The sequence below is a fragment of the Corythoichthys intestinalis genome, chromosome 5 (assembly GCF_030265065.1).
Source record: "Corythoichthys intestinalis isolate RoL2023-P3 chromosome 5, ASM3026506v1, whole genome shotgun sequence".
NCBI lineage: Eukaryota > Metazoa > Chordata > Actinopteri > Syngnathiformes > Syngnathidae > Corythoichthys > Corythoichthys intestinalis.
Window position 1 is genome coordinate 3,221,106 of NC_080399.1, and position 18,569 is coordinate 3,239,674.

The 18,569-nt window shown below is 39.9% G+C and overlaps 1 protein-coding gene across 9 annotated transcripts in view; it reads left to right on the plus strand.

Moving 5' to 3' along the window:
- The window catches only part of shank3a (SH3 and multiple ankyrin repeat domains 3a), a 333,038-nt gene that overhangs the window by 268,955 nt on the left and 45,514 nt on the right, over positions 1-18,569 (plus strand). For all 9 annotated transcript variants that reach the window (XR_009063172.1, XM_057835980.1, XM_057835982.1 and 6 more), the window contains 4 exons: positions 2,661-2,736; positions 8,848-8,930; positions 11,936-12,060; positions 12,177-12,312. Coding sequence is in view for 8 of the 9 variants with exons in the window: in XM_057835980.1 (XP_057691963.1) it covers positions 2,661-2,736; positions 8,848-8,930; positions 11,936-12,060; positions 12,177-12,312 (420 nt within the window). In the remaining variant the exon portion in view is untranslated. The remainder of the gene's footprint in view (positions 1-2,660; positions 2,737-8,847; positions 8,931-11,935; positions 12,061-12,176; positions 12,313-18,569) is intronic.

The window sequence follows — 18,569 nt, forward strand, 5'->3', positions numbered from 1 at the left end:
AGAGAAATGATCACTTTCAACACATTCTACACTGTAGGATAATCGCTCAAAACAATATTTGAAAGACATCTGATAATCAGACACTCAAGATTTTATTATTATATACATTGGATTTTTTTTTTTTACCATTTACAGCCCTGACACCACATGATCATCACTCAGGATCATCTTTCCCAGACCTCTTGTAATCAGGCCTTTCCTGACTTTGCTCAAAACTAATGTCAAATTTCCAAAGGAGGGAATTCTTTCTTAACATTCCAAACACTACAGAATAATCACTCAGGATAACATTTTATAGACATCTGCTAATCAGCTACACCTAAAGGTTTACGATTGTACACATTGAACTTTTTTAACATTTATGACTGTCCTAAACCATTTTATGGGCAGATTAGGGAGAAAAATCCTTCTTAACACACCCAACACCACATAACAATCACCCAGGATAATATTTTACAGACATCTTATAATCAGACACACTTAACAGTTTATTTTTGTAAATATTAAAACATTTTAAACATATTCTGTCGACAGAGTTGGGAGAAAAATACTTCTTAACACACCTGACACCACATGATAATCACTCAGGATCATCTTTTACAGACCTTTGATAACCAAGCCCATGTAATAATTTTCTTGAACATTTTTAACATTAATGACCTCTTGTCAGCAGATTAGACAGAAAAATCGTTTTAAACACACACGACATCACATAATAAACGTTCAGGATATTCATCTGATAACCAGGCCTAATCTAATAATTTGCTATCGTAAAATGAACATTTTTAACATTTACGACTGTCTTCTTTGCAGATCAGGATGAGAAATCTGTTTTAACACACCAGACACCACAGGATAATCACTCAGGATAGTCTGTCACAAATCCAATTATTGGCATTTTGCTGATTTTGAAATCTGGCTGAATTGTTGATTGATGTTTGAGAAGTAGATTAGAGAGTAATGATTACTTTCAACACATTCTACACCACAGGATAATCACTCAAGATAATATTTTACAGACATCTCATAATACGATACACTCAACATTTTATTATTGTACATATTGATTTTTTTTATAATTATTATTTACAGGTGTCTGTCAGCAGATTAGTGAGAAAAATCTTTCTTCGCACACCCAACACCACATGATAATCACTCAGAATCATCTTTTACAGACCTTTGATAACCAAGCCTAAATAATAATTAACTTGAACGTTTTTAACAATCATGACCGGCTGTCGCAGATTAGTGAGAAAAATCGTTTTAAACACACGCGACACCACATAATAAACGTTCAGGATATTCATCTGATAATCAGGCCTAATCTAATAATTTGCTATCGTAAAATGAACATTTTTAACATTTACGACTGTCTTCTTTGCAGATCAGGATGAAAAATCTGTTTTAACACACCAGACACCACAGGATAATCACTCAGGATAGTCTGTCACAAATCCAATTATTGGCATTTTGCTGATTTTGAAATCTGGCTGAATTGTTGATTGATGTTTGACAAGTTTTTTTTTTTTTTTTGTTTTTTTTTTTTATTAGAGAGTACTGATCACTTTCAACACATTGTACACCACAGGATATTCACTCAAGATTATATTTTACAGACATCTCATAATACAATACACTCAACATTTTATTATTGTACATATTGATTTTTTTTAATTATTATGATTATTATTTACGGCTATCTGTCAGCAGATTAGTGAGAAAAATCTTTCTTCGCACACCCAACACCACATGATAATCACTCAGAATCATCTTTTACAGACCTTTGGTAACCAAGCCCATATAATAATTGAACGTTTTTAACAATCATGACCGTCTGTCGCAGATTAGTGAGAAAAATCCTTCTTAACACACCCGACACCACATGATAATCACTCAGGATCATCTTTTACAGACCTTTGATAACCAAGCCCATATAATAATTGAACATTTTCAAACAATCATGACTGTCGCAGATTAATGAGAAAAATCCTTCTTAACACACCCAACACCACATGATAATCATTCAGGATGATCTTTCCCAGACCGCTTGTATTCAGGCCTCTCCTGACTTTGCTCGAAACTGCTGTCAAATTTCCAAATAGGGCCCGATAACCCAAATGTTTGTACCCGGCTCGGGGCGCCGATTCACCTAGTTTGGGAGGTTAACATTCCCGGCATGAGCGCACAAAATCAGATGAGTCAGGGAGTGGGAGGAAAGATTTACAAAGTCAATGAGGCTTACTCGATAAGTGTGAGCGTGCAGCTCTTATCTATCAGTGGCAAGACAGTGTAGGTTAATTCCCTTTTGAGCAGGGTTCACAGACTGCGCGTGTGCCGCTTGCGCCCTTCACACAAGGACGGAAAGGATGTTAGCCAGAGAATCCCTCAAAAGATGTCGCCATCAAAACGGCCCCTTAGCGTCCCGCTGTGGTACTTGTGCTAAACGGGCCGTGCGGCTGTGTTGTCGTCATGCCGAAATAACCCGAATAGCGACACAACAGGGGAAGTTTTTATTGGTTGTAGGATGTGTCAAATGTTTGTCCTATTGCTTATAGCCCCTCCCAGTTGAAACAGTCTATTGACATCAGTGTTTTTAATAGATCTCCACTGTCCCTGCAAGGGTTAAGCGTATTATAAACATTTTTGTTTTGTTTTTGCAGAGACTAGAGAGGACCGCACCAAAAGACTGTTCAGACACTACACTGTGGGATCCTATGACAACTTCACGTCGTATAGGTATGTCTTCAAATTGCTCAATTGTGGTTCCTTGGAAATTGCAACGGATGGATTTGACTGCCATCTAATGGCTATAAGCTTCCACTGCACCCATGAGAGACATCTTAAGACGTATTCAAAAGGGACCAGTGACCATTTTTGGTCATTTGAAAAATGTATTAACTAGGGCTGTCAAACGATTAAAATTTTTAATCGAATTAATTAATCGTAATTAATCGCATTTCAAACCATCTATAAAATATGCCATATTTTTCTGTAAATTATTGTTGGAATGGAAAGATAAGACACAAGACGGATAAATACAGTGCCTTGCAAAAGTATTCGGCCCCCTTGAACCTTGCAACCTTTCGCCACATTTCAGGCTTCAAACATAAAGATATAAAATTTTAATTTTTTGTCAAGAGTCAACAACAAGTGGGACACAATCGTGAAGTGGAACAAAATTTATTGGATAATTTAAACTTTTTTAACAAATAAATAACTGAAAAGAGGGGCGTGCAATATTATTCGGCCCCCTTGCGTTAATACTTTGTAGCGCCACCTTTTGCTCCAATTACAGCTGCAAGTCGCTTGGGGTCTGTTTCTATCAGTTTTGCACATCGAGAGACTGGCATTCTTGCCCATTCTTCCTTGCAAAACAGCTCGAGCTCAGTGAGGTTGGATGGAGAGTGTTTGTGAACAGCAGTCTTCAGCTCTTTCCACAGATTCTCCATTGGATTCAGGTCTGGACTTTGACTTGGCCATTCTAACACCTGGATAAGTTTATTTTTGAACCATTCCATTGTAGATTTGGCTTTATGTTTTGGATCATTGTCCTGTGGCCTATACTACGAAGCCGGTTTTCTGGCTTAGCAGGGTAACTTCGAGAGTAACTTTATCACGTGCGACGTAAGTTCGCGGCTATGCGAGACTACGAAAGGTGGATATGTTGGAACCGAGAAGTGTTGCCATGGCAACACACGCCACACGCCAAACCTGGTCGTGTCAGAGTTAGATCTTGCTTAACATCAGGATTCCAATTAACCACGCTCTATTTAAACAGCACTCCTCCGCGGACGTGTCCTCCTGACAATGACAGCGTACTTGGACGACCCATACGACATTGGCGCATGGATTGTGAGGGGCTCTCTCCGGAGGGCACGGGTATTTCGGGACCGCCAGAATCCGCTGGCGTACCCGGAGGATGTTCTCCATGAAAGATAAAGATTTTCAGCTGAGGGAATTCTTTACCTGTGCCAACTGATCTAGGCAGACGTCACTAATGTAACCCGCCGAGTCAGGCCCTCACAACCGCGCAGATTGTGTGTGCCTGTCCGTGCGCTCTTTCGCCAGGGACAATATATGTATTCCATCGGTGATGCTGAATATCTGCGTAAGAACACTGTATGCCGTGCGATTCGGAGTGGGGTATGGAAACGCTTCAAATTGATGCATTTATAATAATCATAGAAATATGTACACTATTTAAACATTGAGAAAACTTGCGTTTTTTTCTGCCAACTGGAGGAGATTAAATTAAATGTCAAATCCACTGATAGGATAGACGCACAAATATAAAAGATATAAATGTTTATTGAATATGCATCTTACAGTCTTGTTTAACTGTGAAAAATCGTTACAAAAGACGGGCTTTTATTTACGCAACAACGCATGGCATCCCCGCATTTCCTTCTTCTCCTGAGTCCTCACAAATATAACATAATTTTTTTGGGGGGGGGTGTCGGGCTCGGGCCTGCAAATCAAGTTTATTGATCGGACTCGGGTCGGGTCGGGCTGGATTTTTTAGGCCCAAACTAAAAAAAAAGAACATACGTATTCGTACAGTCAAGGGGACTAAACATACAATCATCCTGTTTCGTGTGGTGATGCGTGACAATTATTTCTTACTGTTAATGAACCAAATCTTATTTTATTGTCCTGACAGCAGGCTTTATTTCTTTTCATGGACATAAGCAAACTGGCATATTGACGCATTCACAAATCACACGATCTGTAAATTCAATGTCAACAGACCCGTTGCGCTCTACTCGCCGAAGCGGTGTTGGATTTCGCGGTGAGGGTGGATTTTAATTCCTCATAATTCCGCATGATCATCGCGCATTCCTCCTCCGTGAAGTAAGGTGCCTGTGCCATCGTCACAAGTAGTGTTTGACTCTGGTCACCGCCCCCTTTTATGTGAACGCGCAGTAACTCTGACTGGGTTGACACAGGTTCGACTAATCAACCTCATAATCAGCGTCGTAGTACCGATTGACCACAAACTAGACAACCAGGTTTTGTCAACTCCGGTTACCCGATGGTAAACTGGATTACTTCTGGGGAGGTTGAACTCGGTTCGTAGTATAGGCCACAGTTGGATATATCTCCGTCCCAGTCTCAGGTCTTGTGCAGATACCAACAGGTTTTCTTCCAGAATGTTCCTGTATTTGGCTGCATCCATCTTCCCGTCAATTTTAACCATCTTCCCTGTCCCTGTTGAAGAAAAGCAGGCCCAAACCATGATGCTGCCACCACCATGTTTGACAGTGGGGATGGTGTGTTCAGGGTGATGAGCTGTGTTGCTTTTACGCCAAACATATCGTTTTGCATTGTGGCCAAAAAGTTCAATTTTGGTTTCATCTGACCAGAGCACCTTCTTCCACATGTTTGGTGTGTCTCCCAGGTGGCTTGTGACAAACTATAAACCAGACTTTTTATGGATATCTTTGAGAAATGGCTTTCTTCTTGCCACTCTTCCATAAAGGCCAGATTTGTGCAGTGTACGACTGATTGTTGTCCTATGGACAGACTCTCCCACCTCAGCTGTAGATCTCTGCAGTTCATCCGGAGTGATCATGGGCCTCTTGGCTGCATCTCTGATCAGTTTTCTCCTTGTTTGAGAAGAAAGTTTGGAAGTACGGCCAGGCCTTGGTAGATTTGCAGTGGTCTGATGCTCCTTCCATTTCAATATGATGGCTTGCCTTGAGATGTTTAAAGCTTGGGAAATCCAAATCCGGCTTTAAACTTCTCCACAACAGTATCTCGGACCTGCCTGGTGTGTTCCTTGGTTTTCATAATGCTCTCTGCACTTTAAACAGAACCCTGAGACTATCACAGAGCAGGTGCATTTATACGGAGACTTGATTACACACAGGTGGATTCTATTTATCATCATCGGTAATTTAGGACAACATTGGATCATTCAGAGATCCTCACTGAACTTCTGGAGTGAGTTTGCGACACTGAAAGTAAAGGGGCCGAATAATATTGCACGCCCCACTTTTCAGTTTTTTATTTGTTAAAAAAGTTTAAATTATCCAATAAATATTGTTCCACTTCACGATTGTGTCCCACTTGTTGTTGATTCTTGACAAAAAAATTAAATTTCATATCTTTATGTTTGAAGCCTGAAATGTGGCGAAAGGTTGCAAGATTCAAGGGGGCCGAATACTTTTGCAAGGCACTGTAACTTTAATCAGATTACTGGTGTTGAAAAATGAACGCGTTAGATTAATCGTTACTGAAAAAAGTAATCAGATTACTGATAACACTGGTAGTGAATCAGTTAACATTTAAAAAATAGCGTTTCCTAACTTTGTGATCATTTTTTTCCCCTCAAGTCGTCATCGCTCAAACTGACATTCATACAAAAACTCACTCCCATATATTAGTCGGGTTTGAGTTGGGAGGCAAATACGTGTCGTTTTCCTCCACAGCGCGCCACTTTGAATGTCACTTTTCACTTTATTTTCACTCACTTGCTATGAAATGTCAGCTTTTCAATCATTTCTCTGCTGCTTTTTGAATTTTTAAATGTCATTTATTTCGCCGGAGCTTTTGGAATTTGAGAAATACACTTGACAACTCGATACGTGAAAGTAATGTTCGCGTAGGTAGAAAGATATGATATTAAAATGGAAAAATAGGTTATAATTAAACTCCTTTGCCCAATCCTTTTAATTACTATTTCACACCCTGATGGCTGAATTTACATGGAATAAATACACATAAAGCTTTGGAGGAATTTATAACTTGTATAAAGTAGTATTGGTAAATAATGACAATACTAAACACAGAAAATAAAATCTAAAAATGAAGCTAATAATTAGAAAATCCTAAAAAAAACATTAAAAATCATGAAATTATCAAATCAAATTAAATGTGGAATATCATATAAAACAATGCAAAACCACAAACAATATATTTTTTTCTTTTTTCCCTTTTACTTTTTAATTATTCACAAATTAATATTTCTTAATATAATTAACATTATTATTTGAATTATTTTTTTACTTTGAATATTTTTAAATATATTAATATTCATTAATGTAATATTAATTAAGAGTTCCTCCTTTTGATTAATTTTTATATTTTAAAAAAATCGTATTTAAAAAAAGTTAAACTTTTTAGGACTTAAATTAGTTTTTAAAAAAATATTTTCTTCCATTTTTATTGTTTTTTAAATCTTGATTTTACCTTTTATACCAATTTTCTATTGTATTTTTTAAATTATTATTTATTTATTTTTATAAATATTTCAAAATTAATATTTCTTAATAAGATATTATTTAATATTTATTTTCTTTTTAATTTTTATATTTTCAAATATATTTTTTTGATATTTAAAAAAACAAAAAAAAAATTTATCATTTTTTTATACTTATTTATTCCTGATTATATTATAGATTTTTCTGTTTTTTTAACCTTCATTTTGTTTTATTTTTTCCCCAATTTCTATTGTATTTTTAAATAATTTTATTTAGTATTTATTTCTTATTTCAAAATTAATCATATTTATCAGTAAAATGCTAACTAAAATTCATAATTTTTGATTATTTTATATTTTCAAAAAAATTAATAAAAATAAATTAAAATATTTTTTTCTAGTAATTTACATAAATTAAATTAATTTTTTTCCTTTATTGTCTTCCATTTTTATTTTTTCCCCTATATACTCTTGTATTTTTAAATGATAATCCTATTTATTATTTATTATAAATAATTCATTAAATTAATAATATTTTTTAATTTAATTTTTCCTTTTTAATATTTCATATTTTTTTTAAAAAAAGATTTAAAATAATTCCTCCTTTTTAATTATTTTTCATATTTTAAAAAAAAAAGATTAAAAAAGAATTTTGGGGACTTTATATATGTTGGAATAATGTAATTATTTTTTCTTTAATTCTTGATTTTTTTTTCCAACTTTCTATGGTATTTTTAAATTATTGTATTTGGTATTTATTTATTATATTTCAAAATTAATAATATTCATTATTTAAATACAAATTAATAATTCCTACTCTTTATTTAGTTTTTATATTTTCATTTTTTAAATATTTTACAAAATGTTTTTAATTTTTTAGTAATTTACATTAATTAAAGATTTTTTTTATTTTGTACCATTTTTATTTGTTTTTTCCCTATTTTACTTTTTTAAATTATACTTATATAAATAAATATTATAAAAATTTAAAAATAAATATTTATTAATTTCATATTAAATAATAATTCGTTCTTTTGAATTACTTTTGTTTTCTTTTTTTTTCATATTTAATGATTTAATCCATTAAAATACTTTTTTTTTCTTTTTTTTCCCATTATTATTATTTTTGTAATCTTTATTTTTCTTAATTTTTTGTCCAATTTTCTATTGTAGTTTCAATTCAATTTTCTATATTTTCTTTTATTATTACTGTGTACCGCGTCGACCGCCTATAGTAAGCTGGTAGGCTCCAGCACCCCTTAGAACCTCTTGAGGATAAGTGGCATGGAAAATGATGAATGATGATTCATATTTTCATGTATTTTTGTATTTGATCAATCTAAATTCAAGCGTCAGGGGGTTCATTAATAGCAAAAGCCTTTGGGTTTCCTTTTGCAGAAAAATTGCTTGCACCAGTTCCGTGTTCTCTTGGTAAGTTTTGAGTGGCGAGTGCACTTTTGACTAATCACTGTTTTGAAAGTTTCATACTAGAACGTTTTGCATTGTGTGTTTTGTTGGCTAACATCGACAACGGTGGACGTCCGACCCATTTTAAAGTGGGAGTGGATGTTCATTTCCATAATTTCTGGTTACTCACTGTACATTTCCTAGCTTACACTTGTAGTGAATACTTTTTCTCTCCTTAGCGATTACATCATCGAGGAGAAGAACGCCGTCTTGCAGAAGAAAGAAAACGAGGGCTTTGGCTTCGTCCTGCGAGGCGCGAAAGGTGAGAGAATGGAACCCGAGGCCTCTTCGCTCGCTAACAGCTAGCCCGGCGTGACGCCGATGAATGTTGTTATGAGTCAGTAGCAGCTTGGGTCAACACGTTTGTGTACTCGCGCACGCTGCGTGAGTGCGCGTCTCCGACTGTTTGCGTGCAGAAGCCGCCAGCTCGCCGTCCCATCTGCTGCCCGCGTTTTAGTCCGTAACTCTCGCCCGTTTTTCTCTCCCTCGTTTTGTATTCTTTGGCGAGCTGCGTTCTCCTCTACTTTAGTATGAATGTGTTTGGCCTCGTCCACCGACCCGTGTTTTGCTTAGGGGCGGTTACCGTAGCAACCTCGGCTAGGACGCTTCGGTAGGAGTGTGCTTTTACGTCTCCATTAGTGGAGTTGTAAGTCTACTCAAACGCACGCAGATTATCGTGGGGTTGATCCCATTAACCGCGAAAAACGAGGTATCACTGTAGTTTGTGGTGTCCAGGTGAGCATAATTTAGGGGTGTGACAACATATTGAAATGTTGATGATAATTGCGATACTTTGGAGCCCAAATAATCGATAAACATATGTGCTTTTATTACTTGTGTTACTTTAGTACCTAATAAAAGCGGGTATGTTCATCAGTTAGCATGTTAACAGAAATGCTAATCGATAAACATACCTGCTTTTTTAACTTGTGCTACTTTAATACTTAATAAGAGCAGGTATGTTTATTGATTAGCAAAATGCTGATCAGTAAATGTACCTGCTTTTATAACTTTTGTTACAAAAGCAGGTACATTTATCCATTGGCATGTTATCAAAAATGCTAATGGTTAAACGTACCTGCTTTTATGACTTGTGTTACTTTAGTACCTAATAAAAGCAGGTATGTTTATCGATTAGCATGTTAGCCGAAATGCTAAAGAATAAACATACCTGCTTTTATAACTTGTGTTCCTTTAGTACCTAATAAAAGCAGATATGTTTATCGATTAACATATTAGCAAATATGCTAATAGTTGAACGTACGTTACTTTAGTACCTAATAAAAGCAGGTACGTTTATGTTTATCGATTAGCATGTTAGCAAAAATTCTAATCGATTAACATACCTGCTTTTATAACTTGTATTACTTTAGTACCTAAAAAAGCTGGTACATTTATGTTTATCGATTACCATTTTAGCAAAACTGCTAATTGATAAACATGCTTGCTTTTATGACTTGTGTTACTTTAGTACCTAATAAAAGCAGGTATGTTTATCCATTAGCATATTAGCATGTTAGTAAAAATGCTAATCGATAAACATACCTGCTTTAATAAATTGTGTTACTTTAGTACCTAATAAAAGCAGGTGCGTTTATCCATTAGCATATTAGCAAATATGCTAATAGCTGAACGTACGTTACTTTAGTACCTAATAAAAGCAGGTATGTTTATGTTGATCGATTAGCATGTTAGCCGAAACGCTAATGGATAAACATACCTGCTTTTATAGCTTGTGTTATGTTAGTACCTAATAAAAGCAGGTATGTTTGTTGATTAGCATGTTAGCAAAAATTCGAATCGATTAACATACCTGCTTTTATAACTTGTGTTACTTTAGTACCTAAAAAAAGCTTGTACATTTATGTTTATCGATTAGCATTTTAGCAAAAATGCTAATCGATAAACATGATTGCTTTTATGACTTGTGTTACTTTAGTACCTAATAAAAGCAGGTGCGTTTATCCATTAGCATATTAGCAAATATGCTAATAGTTGAACGTACGTTACTTTAGTACCTAATAAAAGCAGGTATGTTTATGTTGATCGATTAGCATGTTAGCCGAAATGCTAATGGATAGACATATCTGCTTTTATAACTTGTGTTACGTTAGTACCTAATAAAAGCAGGTATAATTGTTGATTAGCATGTTAGCAAAAATGCTAATCGATAAACATACCTGCTTTAATAAATTGTGTTACTTTAGTACCTAATAAAAGCAGGTACGTTTATCCATTACCATATTAGCAAATATGCTAATAGTTGAACGTACGTTACTTAAGTACCTAATAAAAGCAAGTACGTTTATGTTTATCGATTAGCATGTTAGCAAAAATTCTAATCGATTAACATACCTGCTTTTATAACTTGTGTTGCTTTAGTACCTAATAAAAGCTGGTACATTTATGTTTATCGATTAGCATATTAGCCAAAATGCTAATCGATAAACGTACCTGCTTTTATAACTTGTGTTTCTTTAGTACCTATTAAAATCAGGTATGTTTATCGATTAGCATGTTAGACCTGATAACAGCAGGTATGTTTATGTCTATCTATTAGCATGTTGGCAAAAATGCCATTATTATTAGGTACTTAAGTAACACAATTTATAAAAGCATGTATGTTTATTGATTATCATGTAAGCAAAAATACTGATCGATTAACATACCTGCTTGATTAGCATGTTAGCAAAAATAATAATTGAAAAGCAGGTATGTTTATCGATTAGCATTTTTTCTATCAGGCTAAGTGATAAAGCAGAAGTTTATGTTTATCAATTAGCATGTTAGCAAAAATACTAATTGATAAATATACCTGCTTTTATACCTTGTGTTACTTGATTTCCTTATAAAAGCAGGTACGTTTATGTTTATCGATTAGCATGTTAGCAATAATGCCATTTCCCCTTCAATAAGAAAGCAACTATTATCATGTGTTTCAACACAAGCGGGCCTGGAGAGGACACCGGTGAGTGGTGGGCTGCAGCATGTCCAATGAGTGACACAATCAAACAATGCTACGATGCAAGCTGCAATAAGAAAATGTCCCACATTGTGAACATGACGGAAGCTATAGCGCATTTTTGTCTTGTTGTCCTCTTGTCAAACGAAAAGTGGCCTTCCTCTCGTTATGTTTGAGTCTCCGTTTTTAGCTCGTTAACAAGAAAAAAGTTGTTCGTCGGTGAAATATTTTCTAACGTTGATAAGCTCAAGTTCATCCCTGGTTAAACAATGTGACCACTCAACGATTCTCATGTGTCCGCTTAGCCGAGACGCCCATCGAAGAGTTCACGCCGACCCCGGCGTTCCCCGCCCTGCAGTATCTGGAGTCTGTAGACGTAGAGGGTGTGGCATGGAGGGCGGGACTTAGGACGGGAGACTTTCTCATTGAGGTAAGTGCGCGCACACTTTGTCGAAATTCTTACGAGTCAAGTTCTTTTGTAAGAAAATGATCATTTTAGCTTAGTTTTGCAGTCAAAAGACAATTTTTGTGTGTGGTGTGCATCAGGTGAACGGTGTGAATGTGGTGAAGGTGGGCCACAAGCAGGTGGTGTCTTTGATACGACAAGGAGGTAACCGGCTGCTGATGAAGGTGGTGTCCGTCACGCGGAAACCAGAGTCGGAGGAAATAGTACGCAAGAAAGGTAAGCCTCAGCAGAGGGAAGAATAAATTACCCGAACTGAAGGCAAAAATCACTTGACATTGCATGGTTGTTTTCGAGCTCTGCTTCTCTAACAAAGAGTACTTCCTGTAGATTTTTTAGCAATTTCGTCCTTTATCATCCTGCTAAATGGTCACGTGTCTCAAAACTTTTTGACCGAGGTGGAAAATGCCTCCTTATATTATATTTTATGTTTGAAATAACACTAAATTGACCTGCTACATATATTGTGCATCAAGTAGTGCTGCAACCTAAAACTATCAGGTGTGAATGTAACTGGTGCAAGTAGGTGCGGTGCATGATGTGGAACTTTCGCCGCAATGGCTTGCAGCCAGAGCTGCTAGCCTGGGCTTTTAGCCTAGTGCAGGGGTGCTCATTATGTCGATGGCGATCTACCAGTCGAACGCAACACTAGTGTGGGGCGGGGGTAGTGCACAACCACATGTACAACCACGTAGATCGTGCCATCAAAAAAGTACTTAGTTTATTATGTTGTGTGAGAAACATATGTAGTTAATGTTGTGCTCTTCTGCTGCTCTTGGCGTTGCGGGTTCGAGTCCTGACTTGGTTGAGAGGGACGGATCGCTTTGCCAGTGTGGATTAGAACTGGTTACATAAGCAGCAGAGTAGCATACATACATATTTTTGCTCATAAGATATTTAATTATCTACTAATACATGTTGTTTGTGGTTTTGACTTTAAGACTGTTGAATATTAAGTTAGCATCGTATCCCCTGGGAGTTAGGCCCTCCCCCCCTCTCCGGGGTGGGTTAGGGGTGGCAGGCACAGTGCCATCCCGGGTCGGCCTGGCCTGGGCCAGGTGTCCTAGGTGCCAGGGAGGTGACTTCCGTTACCATACCGTGCACCCCTCTCACCACGGGGATGGGGAGTGGGTGGGGTTAGCTTCCGTACTTTTGGCCTCTCTGGGTCTGAGGTTGCAGCCGCCGTCCTCCTATTGGCGGGGTCGTCAGAGGGCCCTCCTTGGGTCATTGGGATCTGGGGTGCGGCTGGACGTCCCCTGCTGGGGGGGGTGGTTGTCCACCCGGCCACCGGTGCATTGGTGCAGGGATGGGTGTTCGGAGGAGAGGGGGGGTTTGGGGAAGGGGGGTTGGCACTTCTCTCGCCCGCGGCGGCCTGCCTCTTAACTCACGCACTCTTCACCTTGGATTTTGAAAATATCCTTCACTTTGGTAGAGTCGGAACAGGCCCATACAGTCCCCCCCTTGATTCTAATTCATCATACGCCGAGGGTTTGGTGTGGCTAGGGTCGGTTGGTTGTTGGGTGGAGGGGGTTAGGGTTAGTGACATTTGCCCTACCGCTGACGGCCCCGCTACCCTCCATACCCTTGGCCTGTTTGCGGCTCAACGGGGTCATCAGAGGGCCCTCCCGGGGTCAGTGGGATTTGGGGTGGGGATGGTCATCCCCATCTGGTGGGGTGGTTGGCCCCTGGCAACCGGCGTGTTGATGCATTGCCCGTTCGGAGATGCAGGGTGGGTTTGGGCCCTGGCGTGTCTCACGCCCGTGGGAACCTGCCTCTTAACTCACACACTTTTCACCTCATACTGTACATATCCAACTCTCTGGGAGAGCCGAAACGGGGCCATACAAGCCTGGAACTCCAGACTCACCGCTGTTCCAGCTATAGAGTCTGGGACCCAGCTCCTTATTGGCCACTCGAGCACGAACAAAATCGTCCGTGCAATCAGATTCGTTTATTTGCGTGACGTGTTCTTAACAAGCAACGTCACACTTGCGCATCGGAAGTCGTCCTCACACCAACACAGATGGCGAACGGGAGAGCCGAGAATATGTTACTATCCGCAGTAAATTCAGTTTTAAATGACCAAAAACACATTGAATCGCTAAAACCAACAGTCTGTCTCACGGTAGCCATGTTGAATAAACTTCTGTTCTCCACTCTCCTCATATGTTTACGTCCTCGCGCTAGAGTTTCTCGTCGCTTTACCAACGTCACGTCTGCCCGTCGCTGATTGGTCCACTCCGCTGTCTGTTTGCTGTGGCTTATCCGCCCTGGGAATTTGATCCGCTGAACAGTCGCCAGACTCTATAGCTGGAACAGCGGTGAGTTCCAGGCTGGGGCCATACAGTCTCAGGCCAGCTCCCCCTTGATTTTATTGCATCATACACAGAGGGTTTGGGGCACCTGGGCTTGGTTGGTTGTAGGGTAGGATGTTGGGGGAGGGGGATTTGACGTGACAGTTGCCCTTCCGCTGCTGGCTCCGATAGCCTCCGTCCCTTTGACCTCTCCGGGCCTGCGGTTGCAGCCTCCGCCCTCATCAACACGGTCGACAGAGGGCCCTCCCGGGGTCAGTGGGATTCGGGGTGGGGATGGTCATCACGTCCTGGGGAAGTGGCTGGCTGCCGGTGTGTTAGTGCAGTGCCCGTTCAGGGATGCTTGTTGGGTCCAGGCCCTGGCACTCCTCTTAACTCACGCTCTCCTCACCTCACACTGTAAATATCCTTCACTTTGGGAGAGCCGGAACGGGGCCATCGAGTCACAGGCTGGCTCTCACTTGATTTTAATGCATCATACACTGAGGGCGTGCGGTGACTGGGGTCAGTTGCTTGTGGGGTTGGCGGGTTAGGGTTAGTGACAGTTGCCCTCCTGCTGCCGGCCCCACTAGCCTCGGTCCCCTTGGCCTGTCTGCGGCTCTGCCTGCCTCTCCGGGCCTGCGGTTGAAGCCGCTGTCCTCCCTTAGTAGGGTCCTCAGAGGGCCCTCCTGGGCTCAGTGGGATCTGGGGTGCAGCCGGTCGTCCCGTGCTGAGGGGGTGGTTGTCCCCTGGCGCCGGTGAGTTGGTGCAGTGCCCGTTCAGGGATATGGGATGGGTGTTCGGGGGGGTGCTCAGGGTGGTTTGGGGTGGAGGGGTTGGTCAGTGCCTTGGCGCATCTCTGACCGGCGGGAGCCTGCCTCTTAACTCACGTACTCTTCACCTCACACTGTAAATATCTTTCATATGGGAGAGCTGGAACAGGGCCATGCAGCTCCAGGCCGGTTCCCCTTTGATTTTAATGCATAATGACCTGAGGGGGTGGGGTGGCTGGGGTCGATTGGTTGCGGAGGAGGGAGACGTGACAGTTGCCCTCCAGCTACCGGCCCTGTTATTCCTGCACCTCTTTTAACACAACACATACATTATACTCCATGAGGGTGTTACGACGATGGGCAGTGGGATGTGTGGCTGGGTTCCACACGGCGGTTGTTACAAGAAATTTCCGGGTTCGCGGTGAGTCAGTAACAGGCACACTTTTGCAAAATAGTCAATGTTTATTTATGACAATTGCAGAATTAATAATGTTTACTGATTACAATCCCACATAAAAGCAAGCAATACGTACATCAAATCAAGCATAACATGTAATAACGATAACGCTAGATCTAGATTGTCACTTCTAATATCCCCGCGCTATCGTCTAAGCACAAATATTCCTCTAAGAATAAAAAGAACTCTTACCGTGACAAAAGGGCGGAGAGCCAATGCCCCGATCAGAGTCAGAAGAGGAATAGAGCCAAGCGATTCGTACCTCATCCTTTGGCGGACTCTGACGGGGTGGAGAATGCTCCTGGCTTTATAACAGTACATCTCGTGAGCACGAAGGTGGCCGGCCTCTAAGCTTAGAAGATGAACCATTTTGCCCATATTTCCTCCCCGCTATGGTATGAGATTCCCTCCCAGTTGAGGTTTGTTGTGTTACAGGGGCGCCAGTATGTCGTTTGTGCAAAACACGTTATCTCGTGAGATTCCCTCCCAACTGTGGAACCCAGACGCCAGGACGATGTGAAAAACAGGCGTCGAAGTGGCGGAGTAAACAAGGAGAAGTTGTTACAATCAAGGTCACAGAGGCAATCATACATCACAAAGTCATAATATGCTTCACTTAAAGTGATCCTCTGATTTAAATACATGTAGGCTCTAATAAACCACAATTGTTCTCTTGTACTAAAATATGTTGTTAGAAGGCAAGGCACGGCAAGGCAAATTTATTTATATAGCACAATTCAACACAAGGCAATTCAAAGTGCTTTACATCACATGAAGATCATAAAAATCACATTTAAATCAACACAACGTAGAAACGAAGACAAAAGATCGCATTTAATCACAGAATAAAAATAAATAAATAAAATAAAAATAAAACAAAAACTACTACAAGTAATAATAATTGAAATCAGCAATGGAGATAAAAACAAGAGGAATAGAAAGCAGGTAGATTGAAATATATAGACAGTTATAGATATGCAGTGCTAAACAAAAGTGTTTTTAGCCCTGATTTAAAAGAGCTAACAGTTTGAGCATACTTCAGACGTTAACATATAAAATGTTAAATCAATGGCAATATTTTATAATATTTAGTCCATATTTTGACCGTTAGTTGGCGCCATGGTTTGCGGGCTCGCAGTGATGACGTAGGTGGTATCTTTCCAAATGTGTAGCGTGTTCAACAATTGCTTATTGCTGCCTAAACTCGCAAAGTAAAATGCCACGATGTGCTGCTTTTGGATGCAATTTCCAGTCAAATGGAAAAAAGGGGAGTTAAGTAAGTGGTCAAGGTGGAATTATTATTTTTAGTGAATAAATGTGCATAAGTGGAAGCTTCTCCCCCTTTTTGGTCCCTGTATGCATGTATCCTACCCACCACGCGTTACAACTGGCGCCCGAACATTTTTCCTGGATCCTCAGTCAAGTAAGGGTCCCATCGCGTCTGCAATAATGGTTTTGGATCCGTCCATTTATTTTTATTCGTCGGTCCCACAGCGGCTTTTTGGATCCGTCTATTTTGTGGAATCGACGGCCTAATCGCGGCTGCGATATTTCCATGGGATCGGTCTAATTCCTGGATCTTCGAGTGAGTAAAAAACGCGGATTTGGATTAGCATTGCTATCTTTTTTGTTGACTTTTCTTCGTGGGAGTTTTCCCCAAATCATACTAAACAGTTAAAGCACTATGGCACGCTACAGTGACGACAGTGACTCTGACGTGGACCTTACAACAATATTGGAGTTCGTCAGGGAACGCGTGTTTGCATACTGCTGAGCTCCCGAGTGAAGAGTTGTCAAGGTGGAAATATTATTTTTTGTGAATAAATGTGCATAAGTGGAAGCTTCTCCCCTTTCTGGTACTTATATACACGTATCCTAGCTACCACGCGTTATAATGTTCAAGACCTGGATTACACAAGGTGTGCTCTTTGGCCTGTACTGTATGTAAAGCACATGACAGCTCTGGATGCTAACAATCTACATAATTATATTGGGAAAACGTTTGAAAATGCAATATGCTTACCTTGAATATCTGCTAATAAAACTGGACAGCATACACTCTCGCTCCCAACCGGAGTTCCCAACAGGACTCTCTCGCATCACCAGTTTTGCCCAACTTTTGTCTTATCAGGTATTTGCTGCACGTATTTTTTCCCTGAAGCTCGTCTTGTGAATGACCGACAGTGCTGTCCTGCTCTTCACTTTTCAGATCTGCTTCAAATAGGAAGGGTAGAACCGACGACATATTGGGAAAGCTAACGAGTGACAAGCTGGAATTTCGGCATTCGGGGCCAGTGACGTCACGCACTGCGACGTAACAAGAATGGCGACCTATCACTTAAAATAATTTTACAAACTTTATTAAAACAAAAACATTAAGAGGGGTTTTAATATCAAATTATTATAACTCATACTAACATTTATGTTTTAAGAATTGTCTTAAAAATAGAGGATCCCTTTAACTTCAAAATTACATTTCTTGGCCGAAGTGAATAGATCTCACTGTCAATAGGCGTAAATGGCTTTTTTGAACTAAGTTTGAGGATTGCGCTCAAACCAAATGTCCTAGAACCAAATTTCCAAATGTAACTACTAGATTGTGATACAATACACTATTGGGTGAAGTTTGCTTCATTTCTGCGCAGCGGTTTGGGAGTTAAGGCATAATGTGCTAATGTTAAGGCATAATGTGCTAATTCACTTCGGGTCACATAATATTTTCCCCCATCAACGGTCCCGAAGCCCTTTCAGTCAGGCTCTCCGAGCATAAACTACACTACCCTCCCCACACAACTCCATCACGGTGCTGGGTAGTGGTTGCTAGTCAGGGACCTGGTAGCCACAGTAATAGGGCAGTGGTTGGGTCCCCCACTTTTGTATATGGCAGGGCTCCCGGGCCGGAGCCTCCTTTTTGTCTGGGCTGTCGGTTGTGGGGCCCCGTGGCTGCCTCTTGGC